Source organism: Benincasa hispida, chromosome 6, assembly GCF_009727055.1.
Source record: "Benincasa hispida cultivar B227 chromosome 6, ASM972705v1, whole genome shotgun sequence".
Taxonomy (NCBI): Eukaryota; Viridiplantae; Streptophyta; class Magnoliopsida; order Cucurbitales; family Cucurbitaceae; genus Benincasa; species Benincasa hispida.
This window is the reverse complement of record NC_052354.1, coordinates 41,167,628-41,181,974: the sequence shown is the minus strand read 5'-3', so window position 1 is coordinate 41,181,974 and position 14,347 is coordinate 41,167,628. Positions and strand designations below refer to the sequence as shown.

At 38.0% G+C, this 14,347-nt stretch overlaps 1 protein-coding gene across 4 annotated transcripts; it reads left to right on the top strand.

Moving 5' to 3' along the window:
- The first annotated feature begins 207 nt into the window (after positions 1–207).
- On the top strand, positions 208–14,347 carry LOC120080519 (autophagy-related protein 11). Of its 4 annotated transcripts, none has more exons than XM_039035204.1 (5): positions 208–2,166; positions 2,936–4,616; positions 10,626–10,768; positions 10,938–10,990; positions 12,497–12,680. In XM_039035204.1, exons 1-5 carry the CDS (start codon positions 1,223–1,225, stop codon positions 12,529–12,531), a joined length of 2,856 nt encoding a protein of 951 aa, XP_038891132.1. In that variant the 5' UTR covers positions 208–1,222; the 3' UTR covers positions 12,532–12,680. The 4 variants fall into 4 exon arrangements, with proteins under 4 accessions (XP_038891132.1, XP_038891133.1, XP_038891131.1 ...); XM_039035203.1 differs by lacking the exons at positions 10,626–10,768; positions 10,938–10,990 and adding exons at positions 13,293–13,485; positions 13,651–14,347 and having other exon boundaries at positions 218–2,166; positions 12,497–12,717; XM_039035202.1 differs by lacking the exons at positions 10,626–10,768; positions 10,938–10,990 and adding exons at positions 13,284–13,485; positions 13,651–14,347 and having other exon boundaries at positions 221–2,166; positions 12,497–12,717.

Genomic DNA, 14,347 nt, shown 5'->3' with positions numbered 1-14,347 from the left:
TACATGCGCTCATAATATATGTTTTATGTTAAACATCAAGTCCATATGTGATTTCTATACTATGGTTGATATTTTTTTGTTGTTGATTTTTTACTACTTTGAATTTACGATATATGATATATATATAATAAATTATATTTTAACAAAATGATTAGAATTTCCAAATTTCAATAAACCATTGCGACAGCGAGGCCCCTGGGCTTGCTTTGCTTCGCTTCATTCAAGTTTCGTACGTCGAGACTTTGAAGAAAGAGAAAGAGGAAGACGAAGAGCTTTCCTGCTTCACGGTGGTGACCGCCATAGAAGAACCGTCCTTAATTCATGGTTTTGCAATATTCAAATCAATAGCCAAAGAAGAGAACCAGAAGCAATTTCCTTGAAGATTATGGAACACACACGCAAAAAAACCGTAGATTTCATCTTCATATATTAATATATATATTTATATATTTAATAACGAGTATCATCACATTGCTGGCTGCAAGGTTTCGTAGAAGCTTTGTCTTATGCTAAGAATCAAGTTTCTCGCTCATCATTCTCCTCACGTTATCGCTTCTAATCATCTTCATCTTCTTCTGTTGTTGTTGGTCGTTTCCTTCAACCCTACAGTTTAGGCTCTTTTGGTTTTGATCCGCTGGTTCGTTCCTTTTTTTTCGTGTTCATCTGAGGAAGTCTGGGAATCAGGACGGAAATTAAGTTATATTCGGCTAAAATCCTGGTTTTCGCGTCGGATTTTGTGGGGGGTGGGTCGGCGATTAGTAGGGTTTTTCCGGACTGGGAGAGAGACGTTGGAATCAAGTTGATTTTGTTAATTCTTCGTGGTTACTTGCTGGGGATTGGGATTATTGGTTGAAGGTTGTGGGGGTTGGTTTAGAATTGAGTAGTTTTGAAGGTTGATAAACTTTGTAGATGGTATTAACTTTTTTAGGGATTTTAGATCGGGCTACTTTAGCAGTGAAGTAGTGATTTGAGATTTTAGTTGAGGGTTGAGGCTTTAATGCCTAAAGTCTAGCCGAAAGGGAGGAATGTAATCTGGAAGAACGGTTGATTTGACTTACCTTTGCCGTGCCTCCGCCGTAGACGACGGAGATAGTATCATCCACTTTTGGGATTGACGCCCCCCCCCCCCCTTTTTGTTTTTTGTGAAAAAGAAGGGTTTTAATTTGGCCTCCTAATCTCGTCGACCTGCAACCTGTGGTTGAGATTCTTCGTTGTGGATAAGATGAGCTCCAGCGTGACAGATGCTGGTGGAAACAGCGGCAAGTTGCTGGTTCATGTTTCTGAAAATGGACATTCATTTCAGCTTGATTGTCACGAGGGTATGCTGGTTGAGGATGTGATGCGCTTGATTGAATCGGTCACTGGGATTAACTGCAATGATCAGGTTATTCTCTCTTTGGATGTTAGACTTGAATCACAGCGACATCTTTCAGTTTACAAGCTTCCAGCAGATGATCGGGAAGTTTTTCTCTTTGATCGGTCCAGGCTACAAAGCAATTCGCCGCCACCTCCACCGGAGCAGATTGATATCCTTGATATTGTTGAACCACCATCACCTTCCTCTTCTCAAGATTCCCATCCTTTAGATGATGCATCAGACCCTGCTTTGAAGGCTTTGCCTTCTTATGAGCGTGAGTTTCGTTACCACTATCACAAGGCTCATACGATATATAGTAGTACAGTGATGAAATATGAATACTGTGAGAAGCTTTTGAGAGAGCAGAAGATTCAAGAAAGAGCTTTAGAAGTTGCACGGGGTAATTTGGATCAATACTATAAAATGATTACTCAGAACTACACTGACTTCATGAAGCGTTATTCACAGCAGTATCGGGTTCATTCTGATCTGTTGATGAGTTTGGGTAGAGACATTGAGAAATTGAGGGCTGTTAAGCTTCATCCTGCCTTACAAACAGCCAATCGCAAGTGCTTACTGGATTTTGTAAAGGAAGATAGTTTGCGGAAATCAGCAGAAAATTGCAGCAGTTCTCACAGCCAGTTCGAGAACAAAGTTTTTCAATTTAAGGAGATATTTAACGAGGTTAAGCGGAAAGTTGAGGATTTATTTTCCAGCCGGGCTTCTATTTCTATAAAAAATTTGGAACTGAATATTAAGGAGCATCAGCGGTATATCAACGATCAAAAGAGTATAATGCAGTCCTTGAGGTTAGCTTCTATTTACTTCTGCCATAGCTCAAACATCTGATCGTCCATACTACTGCCATCTGATTTTGTCTTTGGCGTGTGAATTCCCCCTCCCAATTAAAAATTTTACCTTTTTCTCTTTCCTTCAGTCCTCTCTTCGTATATTCACTACTTTATCATTTATGTTTGTCACTTCTTTCTTAGATTGGTGATGTTAGTTACTTTAATCTCATGATTCATGCATCTGGTACAATTTGAAAATTGTTGCATGTTTTCATGTCTATTACAATGTTATTAACTGTTCAAGTGCGTTTGGGAGGTTGCTAGGTCTAATACTTCCTCGTGGACGTCGGTCACTAGGTCCCCCCTCCCCCCTCAATCCTTTCATCGTGGATTCAATACTTATCGCTTATGTTTGTCACTTCTTTCTTAGATTGGTGATATTCATTACTTTAATCTAATTATTCATGCATTTGGTACAATCTGAATATTGTTCATGATTACATATCTAATACGCTTGTTATTAACTGTTGAAGTGTGTTTGGGAGGTAGCTAGGTCTAACACTTCCTTGTGGACGTTGGTCATTATGCCTTTTTGTAGTTATGAGCACGATCTTGTTCTTTTGAATTGGAGTCATTTTCTGTGGTTAGGCTTGGGCTCCCCTGTAGGTTCTTCCATTTCTCTCTCTTAACAAGCATGGTTTTTAACAACCCCCCCACCAAAAAAAAAAAAAACTTGTTTAAGTGTGTTTACAAGGACTCTAAAGTTTGTTTGTGCATAATAATGCAGCAAAGATGTTGATACTGTAAAGAAACTGGTGGATGATTGCTTATCTTGTCAGTTATCTTCCTCGCTTCGCCCTCATGATGCGGTTTCGGCCTTAGGTCCTATGTATGATGTCCATGACAAAAATCATCTGCCAAGAATGCAAGCTTGTGATCGTGCAATTTCCAGACTACTTGATGTTTGTAAGGATAAAAAGATTCAAATGAACAACTTCTTGCACTATTACATGCAAAAGATCGCTTATAACTCTTACATCATCAAGGATATCAAGTTACAGTTTCCTGTTTTTAAAGAGGCAATGGGGCGTCAGGATGACCTATTTATGGACCTAAAGTTAGTGCGAGGGATCGGTCCAGCCTATAGAGCTTGTCTTTCTGAAGTTGTGAGAAGGAAAGCTTGCATGAAGCTTTACATGGGTATGGCTGGTCAAATGGCTGAAAGGCTTGCAAGAAAGAGGGAGGATGAGGTTAGAAGACGTGAGATGTTTCTGATGGAACATGGTGGATACTTTCCAAGAGATGTAATAGAATCCATGGGATTAAATGATATTCCTAACCCGTGTGATGTCCATATATCTCCTTATGATGAACGTTTAATTGATGTTGATATTTCAGACCTTGACCGTTACGCTCCCGAGTACTTATTAGGATTCCCTTGGAAGAATGAGAAGCAAGGAGTCTCTAAGGATTCCTCTATAAAGTCAGTTGGAGCTTTGAGTTCTGTTGAGGCTGAAGAAATTTCGAAGGATACCTTTGAGAGTTATGGGTCTGGGGAGCTTGTTGAAGGTTCTGAGTTAATGGAGATTGCTGGAACCAGCAAGATGGAAGTTGAAAATGCAAAATTGAAAGCTGAACTTGCTTCTGCTGTAGCGACGATCTGTTCGTTCTCTTCTGAATATGATTTAATCGATGACAGCAAACTTGACAGTGTATTAAAGAATGCTGCTGAGAAAACAGCTGAAGCCTTGCGTCTTAAAGATGAATATGGAAAACAACTTCAATTAATGCTTAAAACTAAGCAAATGCAGTGTGAATCATATGAAAGACGCATTAAAGAATTAGAACAAAGACTGTCAGATCAGTATTTGCGGGGTCAAAATCTCTCAAATAATGCTGCGTCTGATTTTTCAGTTTCAGCTGTAAAGAGTGATGATTGCAAGCCACAAATCCTAGGTGGTCCAGAAGCCCCTGCACCTTGTATATCTACTACAGAGCCAATGGATGAGGTTTCTTGCATCTCTAATTCGCTGGATATTAAGCTGGGGCTCTTTGCTGAACAGCCTGGTAGAGTGCGAGAAGCAGTTGATGAAAATATGTTGGATTCCCGTGGTGACCAGAATCCTCAGTTGGATTCCTCAATGATGGAACCAAATCGTGAAGAATTTCAAGACAACGATAAATATGTGAGAGATAAAGTAGTAGGACAGATGGGAATATCTCTGACGAACAGTTCCACAGCTGAGAGCATGCCTCGATCTCTGAATGTCTTAACTTGTGAAGCAGTAGAAAATCCCAATTTGGAATCTAATCTTCAGAATGACCTTCTGCTGGAGTTGCAAAATGCGCTTGCAGACAAGACCAATCTGTTGAGTGAAACTGAAACCAAACTTAAAGGTGCTTTGGAGGAGGTTGCCGTACTGAAGAGAGAGTTGGAAGCTAGTAGGAAGCTTCTTGACGAATCTCAGGTACTAATTTATTTATTATTTTTTTCCACAAATTATGACCTAGGCTCTGCTATAGGCCATGGGTCTTTTGATCGCCTATTAAAGATTTATAGCTTCCTCTCATACGTTTCTCACTTTTATCCATCCAACCATTTCCTTTCTTTTTTGATACGCACGGATCCTCTAGCCTTTCTATATTGGTATGATTCAGTCTTGATTTACGTAAACAGTGTACAAATGAACGTGGATGGAGTTTAGGTAAATATTGATTCTGAACCCAATTCGTTAGATGACCTTACCTTACTAATTTTATATTAGGGTTTCGACCTTACTAATTTTATAATAGGGATTCTTTAAAGCATATTAAATTGATAGTATTACAATGGTTGTAATTGTGATCAAAATTTAGCTTTCTTGGGGAATTTGTTAAAAGAAGAGGCTTGTTTCCATTTAAAAAAAAAAGCAATCTTTTGAATCTGGATATAACTTTCGATGATAATGGATTTTTTTGTTTACTCCACTCTTGTTCCTGGGGTGTGGATAGATGCTGGTGATTTGTCTGTTCAATCACCATTTCTAGCTGAGAGAAGGTGTCAGAATATTCAATATTTGTTGTCAAGGTGAGATAATTCCAGTTAAGCGGTTACCATTTAGGTTCCTGAATCATCTCCACTCTTACCTGGGCTGGCATTTGAGGAAGGAGTCTTGCTATCTTGAGATCTGCAAAATGATTAGATGAGCTCAATCTGCGGTTGGAGAGTTTGAGAGAGGTCATTCGATCGCGATACTCGTTGCAAGACAAGCTGAAGATTTTGGTTGGTTTATAAGGATAACTAGTGACGGTTCTTGATGAAATATCTACAAAATGGAAGTATGGTTCGATCTCAATTCTTCTTTTATACTAGGAAACTTTATATACTTACTTTTTTGGGTGGATCATTTAGGGGGCGTTTGGTCCCCCAAGTTGGGTTGGGTGGGTTAAAAAACCAACCCACCTTTTGGTTCACTAATAATTAAAGAGGTTTATTACCTCGTTATTCGGCTAACTCACATTTCTCACCTCGTTATTTGCGTCAATTCTCCCAATTATTCCCCTCCTATAACAATTACCAACTTAACTCTGCCCGTCAAACGCCCTCTTATATACTAATTTTTTGGGGTGGATCATTGGTGTGGGAAGGTGGTTCTGAGCAAAGATATCCTTGCCATTCCTTGCTGGGTATTTCTTAGGAGTGGTCTATTGCTAATTGTCTGGAAGAAGACCTAGGAAACTGCAACTTAAACTTTAGATGACTTGTTGGGCTTCTCTGGTTGTTCAATTTATTAATTTTTAAATAATTTTTGAACTTTTATTATTATTATTATTATTTTTGAGAGTCCAATTCAAGATAAGACTTCGAAGATTGAATTGCTCTCTATCAGACATTCTTGTTTGGGATGTTAAGATACCATGGCAGGGGTTTGCTTGGTCACTGAAGTCCTGGAGGGTTTCTCCACTGTCTAGGATGAATTTTTGGCAATTGTGAGGTAGAGCTTCCTAGTAATGAAGTCGTTTTTGTGGGGTCTTCAGTTCCTAAGATCTTAATAGAACAGTTAAATTGCGGAAGAATAGTTGGTGAAGTCTTTTCACTCCTTTGGATTGGTGGGGTTGTTACCTCCCTTTTTAACCTCTTTTGTAGTTTCATTCGTCAATGAACTTCTTTATTATATGTTCCTTATAAAAAAGGACAGAAATTACGGAAGAGAAATTTTCACTTGTTAGTTGATTCTGCCTCCTTTAGTTTGCTTAAATTTTAAAATGGGAGGAGAGCTATCTCTTCCATCATCGCAAATTTTAAAGTAGTTGCTGGAATCAGTTAATGGAAACGTTTGATATTTCATGGGTTTTTCCCAAACCGGATTGGGGAAGGGAAGGAATGTGCCAGTTGCTTGTGGTGGCTTACCAATGGGAATTAACCCAATAGCTTTTGGTTCAACGCTTGCAAAACTTGTCAATGTAGCTTATTTGAAATGGAACAACTGCTTTTAGGACAAAATTAGGGATTTGGTTGTTTCATTTCAGATTTAGTCCAGGTGATGGAGGCTTACATAATATGAATTGGGTGATTTCTTAGCGTCCTCGATTATTGGGTGGTCTTAGCATTGTTTTTTTTTTTTTAAACGGAAACGAAACTTTCCATTGATATAATGAAAAGAGCAATAGCTCTAATGAGACAAAATACAAAGAGATAAAATATCAAACCAAAGCAAACAAGAACTGAAAATTGAAAACTGAGGATCAGTAGGTGCACCCGGACATCTCAACTATGTTGATACCCCCATAGTACCCTTATCATTTCCAATATGAGATACAATAATTCAAAGATTACGAACAAACTAAACACTTGTCTTGATTACATAGAGAATAAAAACGCATTCTAATTAAGACAAATATCTTGGATAGAATAATCTTCAAAATGCTTGGGTGGTCTTGGCATTGGTAACTTTAAATGTTGAAACTCTGCTCTTCGTGCAAAGTGGACTTGGCGTTTCCTATCTGAGCATGATGCTTTATGGAGGAAGCTCATTGTTGCTAAATATTATTCCATTGATTGTGTTTGGCCCTTGCCTATTTCTGGTGGTTCTTCCATAGCTCCTTGAAGATATATTTGTACTTTTGCTGATATGATTGCCAATTGGATTCAGCGTCGTATTGGTAGTGAATCTTCTACATCTTTCTGGCATGACTCTGTTAGGAACCCTCCTAACAAGAATAGTACTAGAAAATATAGAAAAAAACTAAAGGACAATTCAATTATAGAAATATAGGAAAATGTATTGAAATATGCTATAAACTCACAAACTAACAAGATAAACCCTAGCCTTTCGAGGAGGGCTAGTCTCTCCTAAATTCCCCAATGGAAATTTACACAAATTTTCCTACCTCCTCTCAACCCACTCCCTCTAATTTATAACCAAAAGCCCTAACCAACTCCTTATCTAATTACTAATTTACCCCTTCTAATAACTTATCCTAATATTTACTAGTAATCCTACTAGTCCAAAATAAGGGGTCTTACATTACTCCGCCCCTTCGAAAACATGCTTGTCCTCAAGGTGTGCTTACAAAACACAAAACAAAAATTAAAATTTAAGATCAGATTTTTTTTTCATGCCCCTGTCTCCATAACAAATTTTCTTCCAGTCTCAAAACAAAATGGGCTTCCATTGATTCCTTGACTTCAATCCATAAAACAGCCAAGAACACAAAATTTCCCACAATCAATTTTTTTTTAGACATGTGAACGAGCCCCACCTTCACGCCCATCTGTTGTGTTTTAAAAATTGAAGTTCCCCTCACTTCAGTTTTGAAAAGCCATGGGCTTTAACTAATGCACTTGGATTTGGCCCAATAAGCAGGCCAAGGACCCATAAACTTGCATAATCTTCTTTCTTCTCACAAAGTACGTGGCCCCAATTAACAAGTTGCAAACCTCTGGGCAATTTCAAGCCATTTGTATTGGTCTTTAATTTGAAGTTCTCATCTCATGGGCTAGGCCCATGATCCACATGTTGGTCCAGCCCCATTTGGGCCCATACCTCATCCTCCTTAAAGATAGCAACTAGCTTCAAGTGAATCCAAACCCAAAATAATGCTGCAATCTTTCTGTTCTCTGGTCTCGAATTGTTTAGTTGATGTATTGGGCCTTTTTGTTGCATTTGAAGCCCATATTGGATGACAGAACAGGCCATATCCCTAACTCCTTTCCTTAACTCTTTTTCTTTTTCTTTTTTACACGTGTTTAACCTTTCTAACCTTCTATTGTTCTTCATATACGAGAATAGATGGGCCTGTTTACTCAGCCCAAAAAGGCTCTTAAATTCAATGTGGCCTCCTTTTTCAACCGTTGGTCCCACCCTCCAAATGACGTGGGTAAAATTCTTCTTCCATCTCACCCCCTTTTTCCTTTTCTCGAACCTTATTCTCTGCCCATGGTCTTCCCTCTCCCTCTGCAAATCCCGACCCATCTTTCGTGAAGACTTCCCACCTTACTTGCTTCTTCGCTGCCACCCGCATTCCGACGATCGCCATTCGTGCACTTGCTCCTTGACCTTTGTTGCACAACATCTGCTCTTCCCGAGAATAGTCTCTCCGTTTACACGTCTTCTTCTCCCACCACCGCCGCTTGTCCTCTTTGGCCATATACATTATTTCCGTCCTCCTCACCTTCCCGTTTTCTTCTCCTGGCATGATCAGAAATGATTTCGTCGCCTGACTTTTTGCCATTTCAACCCATCCTCCGCCCGCGTATTCTCCGTCCTTTGCTTGCCATTTCGTTTATTAGAGTAAGTCCAATCAGTTAAGTTTGTACCTTGTCGTTTCTCTGTCTGTACGCCACCACGTCGGGAAGTTCTTCTTCGAGACTTTTTCTTTCGCCACACCCATTCTTGCCGTTGGTAGTGATCTCCTTCGTTGGTTCCTTCATGGTTATACCTTCCCGATCTCTTCTCTCGCTTTTCTTGGAACTTATATCGGTGCTTTTTAAGAAACTTCATCTCTGACCCTGCTGATTTGTGACGCTTCTTCCACTTGCCTTTTTGTCTTTTGGCCGGTATGTTTCTCCTTTCTCTATTCATCTTTGCCTTTCGATTCATTCTCTACCTGAATGTGCTATCGAATTTGTTCTCTCGGACTCCCTGATCCTTACCTCCTTTTTTATTGTTTTGAAATTGTTCCCTTTCAACAAGTTTGATCTTAGGTCTCTGTTCTGATTTTGTCTTTCCCGGTGATACCTCTTTCTTTCCTTCCTTCTTGGTTTGTCGATTGACTCTTCCTTACTTTTTCGAAGGTGTTTTCAGGTACGATTGTCGCCTTCCAGCCACTCTTCGAACTCGTCTTAATAGTTTCTAAACAAGGTTTTCCTTCTCTATTTGGGTGTCTGCCAGCCTTCTCTATTCTCTTTCTCTATCTCTTTGCAGAGACTCCTTGATCCTTTGTTGTATTGCCTTTATTTCTTCTTGTATCTCCCACAGCCTTGAATCTAGCCTTTGACCACGATCCATAGCAAAAACAATTCTCCAAGAAAGAATGGCTCTGATATCAATTTATTAGGAACCCTCCCAACAAGAATAGTACTAGAAAATATAGAAAAAACTAAAGGACAATTCAATTATAGAAATATAGGAAAATGTATTGAAATATGCTATAAACTCACAAACTAACAAGATAAACCCCAGCCTTTCGAGAGGGCTAGTCTCTCCCAAATTCCCCAATGGAAATTTCCACCAAATTCTTCCTATCTCCTTTCAATCTACTCTCTCTATTTATAACCAAAAGCCCTAACCAACTCCTTATCTAATTACTAATTTACCCCTTCTAATACTTATCCTAATATTTACTAGTAATCCTACTATTCCCAAAATAAGGGGTCTGACTCTTGGTTAAGTTGTGGTGTCCTTGCCAATGATTATCCCAGGCTCTTTCGTCTTGTTCAACAACCTGAGGTTGCTCTTGCCAACGCTTGGATTTCTTTTACCTCTGCTTGGATTTTGAATTTCCGTCATAATCTTACCCAGTTGGAGATTGTTGAATGGACTTCATTATCTCTTCATCTGGTATCTGTTCACTTACGTTCCACACCTGGTGCTTGGTTGTGGCCTATTGATCCTTCTATGGGCTTTACTATTAAATCTCTTACGATTGATTTGATGAGTGATATGGATTCGATTTTGATTGACCTCTATTTAGTGATTTGGAAGGATAAATATCCCAAGAGGATTAAAATCTTTCTTTGGGAACTCATTTGGGGTGCCATCAATACTTCTGATTGTTTGCAGTGCCTTATGCTTTTATGTCTCTCTCCCTTTTGGTGTTATATGTGTCATAAACATGCTGAATCGCCGGTTCATTTCTTTTTCCATTGTTCTTTTACTACTAGCTTTTCGGATCTTCTCTTGCTTGCTTTTGGTCGGTCCTTCACTTGTCCTAATAATATTCCCGATGTTTTGGCTTCCGTTTTTGTGGGTCATCCCTTTGGTGGTATTAAGCAGGTGCTTTGGTTGGCTTTCGTTCGTGTGTTCCTTTGGTGCTTATGGGGTGAAAGGAATGGAAGACCTTTTAATGATACCTGCTCTTCTACTGCTCGGTTTTTAGATCTTGTTATGTTTACTGCTTTATCTTGGTGTAAATTAAAGTATCCTTTTACTCACTTTAGTTTATCGTTTTTAGTTAGTAATTGGAGATCTTTATTGTAATATCTTTTCTTGGGGTTATCCCATATTTATCAATGAAATTTTTTACCCAAAAAAGAAAAAACTATTCTACTTTTCAAAAACACTATTATAGTCCTTAATACTTTTCAGCTGTGAAGCTCTTCAGCGGCAGCGTGGTTGTGTTTCGAGGATACCTTATCTGAGTTATCTCTCTCACCTTTTCTTGCTTGTAGCAAAAACGTCCATCTGATCAGTTTTATCCTCCTATTGGAAAATGAGGAATTAAGTACTTCGTGATTACCTTTTGTCCCTGTGCTTTATCTTTCTGGAACTGTGCCTGTGGCTTCTAATCCTTAGCTAGGAGTTGGATATGGATACGTTTGAACACACCATAAGATGTATTTGAATTAAACTTTAGGTTACTTTAGTCCCTAGAATTTGAAGTTTGTATCTATTTGGTCCTTAAAACTTTCAAATATGTCCATAAACTTTCAATTTTATGTTAATACATTCCTGAAAATTTTGAAAATTTAAAAATTAATTGATTTAATAGATATAAAATCAAATTTTATGTTTCATGGAACCATGAATTTTCAATTGTCTATTAAATTTGTAAAATTTTAAAAAATTCTAAAGTTTTGTATTTTAAAAAGTTCAAGGACCAAATAGACACAAACCTCAAAGTTCAAGGAACCAAAAATAAATTTAGTCAAAGTAGTCTGGACAAGGCTGATCAGTTCTATTTTTATTTTTTATTTTAAAGTTTGTCTTGTCAAGCTTTCTCATGATTTTTCACTACCCTCATAGGTGAATTTTTGTTATATGTAACGTTTTTGTTACTAAAAAGTAGACTTTTGCTCAAGAAAATTATTTTTGCTGTACTGATTTAAAAAGCACTGCTAGCGCCGAGAAGCTCCCTAGGGTGCCCTCACTGTATTGCGTGCCTCATGCCCCAGTGGCACACGAGATTTTCTTACTTCTCCCCATGTGAAGAAATTATGAAATAAAAAAAAATCCTCTTTTCTTCGAACATTCTCTTAGAAAACTTCTAATTTCTTAACTTAAAAAGTTATTATTTTATATATAATCAATCCACATTTTCATTTTTCTATTGTGAATTTAATAAAAAGGCCTTAGTCTTTTTCCCTTGCACTAAGTTTCGGAGAACTTCCTTGAGCCTCATTTTTTTTATAATAGAAACACCTTTTTTTTTTTTAAAAAAAAAGAAACCGCTTGTTTCGATTTTCTTATGTGCTGTGCGCTGTCTGCGAAGTGAATGAATTATGTGATATTCAATAATTAAAAACTTCAATGCATCTAGAATCTTAGTTTATCATTCAATATAGGCTTCCTGGTATATACCGATGAGGCAATAATGATATCTCCTTTTAACTACCACGATTTTCTGTTTTTCTTAGAGGAGAAACAGATTTCATTGATGTATGAAATGAAAGGAGCATAAAGAGCTCCCCGTCCTACCATAGTTTTCTGTCGACTGTTAGTCTTCAGTTTCTGAGTTGTGAGCTGGATTGCTTGCCGTGAAAGCACAAGATTACTTCTACCATACGTGTGATTTGTGAAACAGTGGTTTTCTATATTTTATATTTTCGTCTTCATTGTGATGATCAATAATTCTTATGCCGTCAATGCAGATCTTCTTGTGAGGTTTTTGTTAGTCATTGTAAATTTTTCTTTATCCATCCTTGCAGATGAATTGTGCCGACTTGGAGAATTGTCTGCATGAAGCAAGAGAGGAAGCTCAAACTCATCTTTGCGCAGCTGCTCGTAGGGCTTCAGAGTATACTGCACTTCGTACATCAGCTGTGAAAATGCGGGGCCATGTTGAAAGACTAAAATCCTATGTTTTTGCTCCGAATGGAGTGGCTGCTTTTGCAAATTCGTTGCGCATTTTAGCTCAATCTTTAGCCAAGTAAGCTACTTTTGATTTTTGCTCAGTTGCTGCTTTCCAAACCATTCCCCTCTCCCACATTAAAAGGAGAGGATCAAATGCACCTCGTTCTTGTATTCTGTTGTTCTTTTCTCTGCAAATGAACGGATTTCTGCTCTTTCAAAATTTTCTTAAAAACATTTCATGTATTTTTAAATGCACTAGCACTATAGTGGATTCTTGGACGACAAATCTGATCCAACATATTTGGTTTCTCAATCCATTATGGAGCAATATTAATTTTACTTTTACTATTAAATGGGCAAACTATCATACGGAATTTTGAAGTTTGAAGGCAATTTCCTGATATTTGAACAAGTATGACTTTTGTAGACATATTGTCGGTTATATATATAAGATTCCTCAAGAATCCTCCTAGTTATGAGATTTATTTTCTTCTATGACTAAGGAAAAGAATCAATGCTATTCTTTCTATTTTCCATCAACTTTTAATTCTGGGTTCTAGAAATTTTCTTGTGCAAGTATCCATTTTATGAAATGTTTTGTCAGTTGATTTGATTAATGAAACTAATCTAGAATTCTATTAGTTCTGGCAGTGACAATGATAATGATGGTACAAATGAATTCCGCCAATGTATCTGGGCTATAGCTGAAAGAGTTGGAATTTTGGTCAAACAACACGAGAAATACACAAAGCTTGAAGCTACTAACGTACAGCTCGTCAAAGAACTTGAAGAAAAGAAAGAGCTTGTTAAAACTTTGTACGCAAAGCTTCAACTCGAGAAGCAGGTAAACTTCCTTTATGAGCTCCCTAGTTACTACCTAAAGAATTTAGAAGGGGTTTTAAGAATTGTTTATGCGAACCACTGTTTGTATATGTTGTTCGTTTAAGTTCGGGTTCAGATTCTACGTAATCTGGAGCGATTTACTGAATTGAATTGCGCCATCATACAGGCGAACAAGGAAAAGATTTCTTTTGGTCGGATGGAAGTCCACGAGATTGCTGCATTCGTTCGGAATGCAGCTGGGCATTACGAGGCAATCAATCGTAATTGTGCCAACTACTACCTGTCTGCTGAATCTGTGGCTTTATTTGCAGACAATCTCCTAACTCGTTCTAACTACATTGTTGGGCAGATTGTCCACATTGAACACCAAACCGTGAAGCCATCACCACCTTCTCCTTGGCGTGATCACGGTAGGGTGGATCAAACTGATTGTTTGATCTCCGACATGGGGACTGACAGGTTGACCTTGAATTCAGGTTTATCTTTGAACCCATACGGTCTCCCGGTCGGGTGTGAATATTTTATAGTGACCGTAGCGATGTTACCGGATACTGCTATTCATTCAACAGCTTCCTGATCCCTGCAAACAGATTGACATGATGGAAGATCCCAAGTGTACATATCAATAACATTGAAGAACAATTGTTGGGAGGTGAACTTTTTATTTTTCCTTTTGTACAAATGATGGTGGAATGAGTTTTTAACCCCCTCACTTTATACCCATCTCTTTGTAAATATTTTAAAACACTTCAGTGTGGAAAACTGTGAATATTATTGCCACCTACTCTACTCTTTAGTTTGACTCGATGACTTCATATATATATATATAAGAACTTATCAAGTTTATTAGTTCAAAATGCCAA

Bases quoted from the DNA above. Each gene is read 5' to 3' on its own strand.
- LOC120080519 (XM_039035202.1), top strand. From the start codon at position 1,223: ATGAGCTCCAGCGTGACAGATGCTGGTGGAAACAGCGGCAAGTTGCTG. The intron at 12,718-13,283 runs GTAAGCTACTTT...GAATTCTATTAG, and splicing joins TTAGCTCAATCTTTAGCCAA to TTCTGGCAGTGACAATGATA. The intron at 13,486-13,650 runs GTAAACTTCCTT...GCCATCATACAG, and splicing joins AGCTTCAACTCGAGAAGCAG to GCGAACAAGGAAAAGATTTC.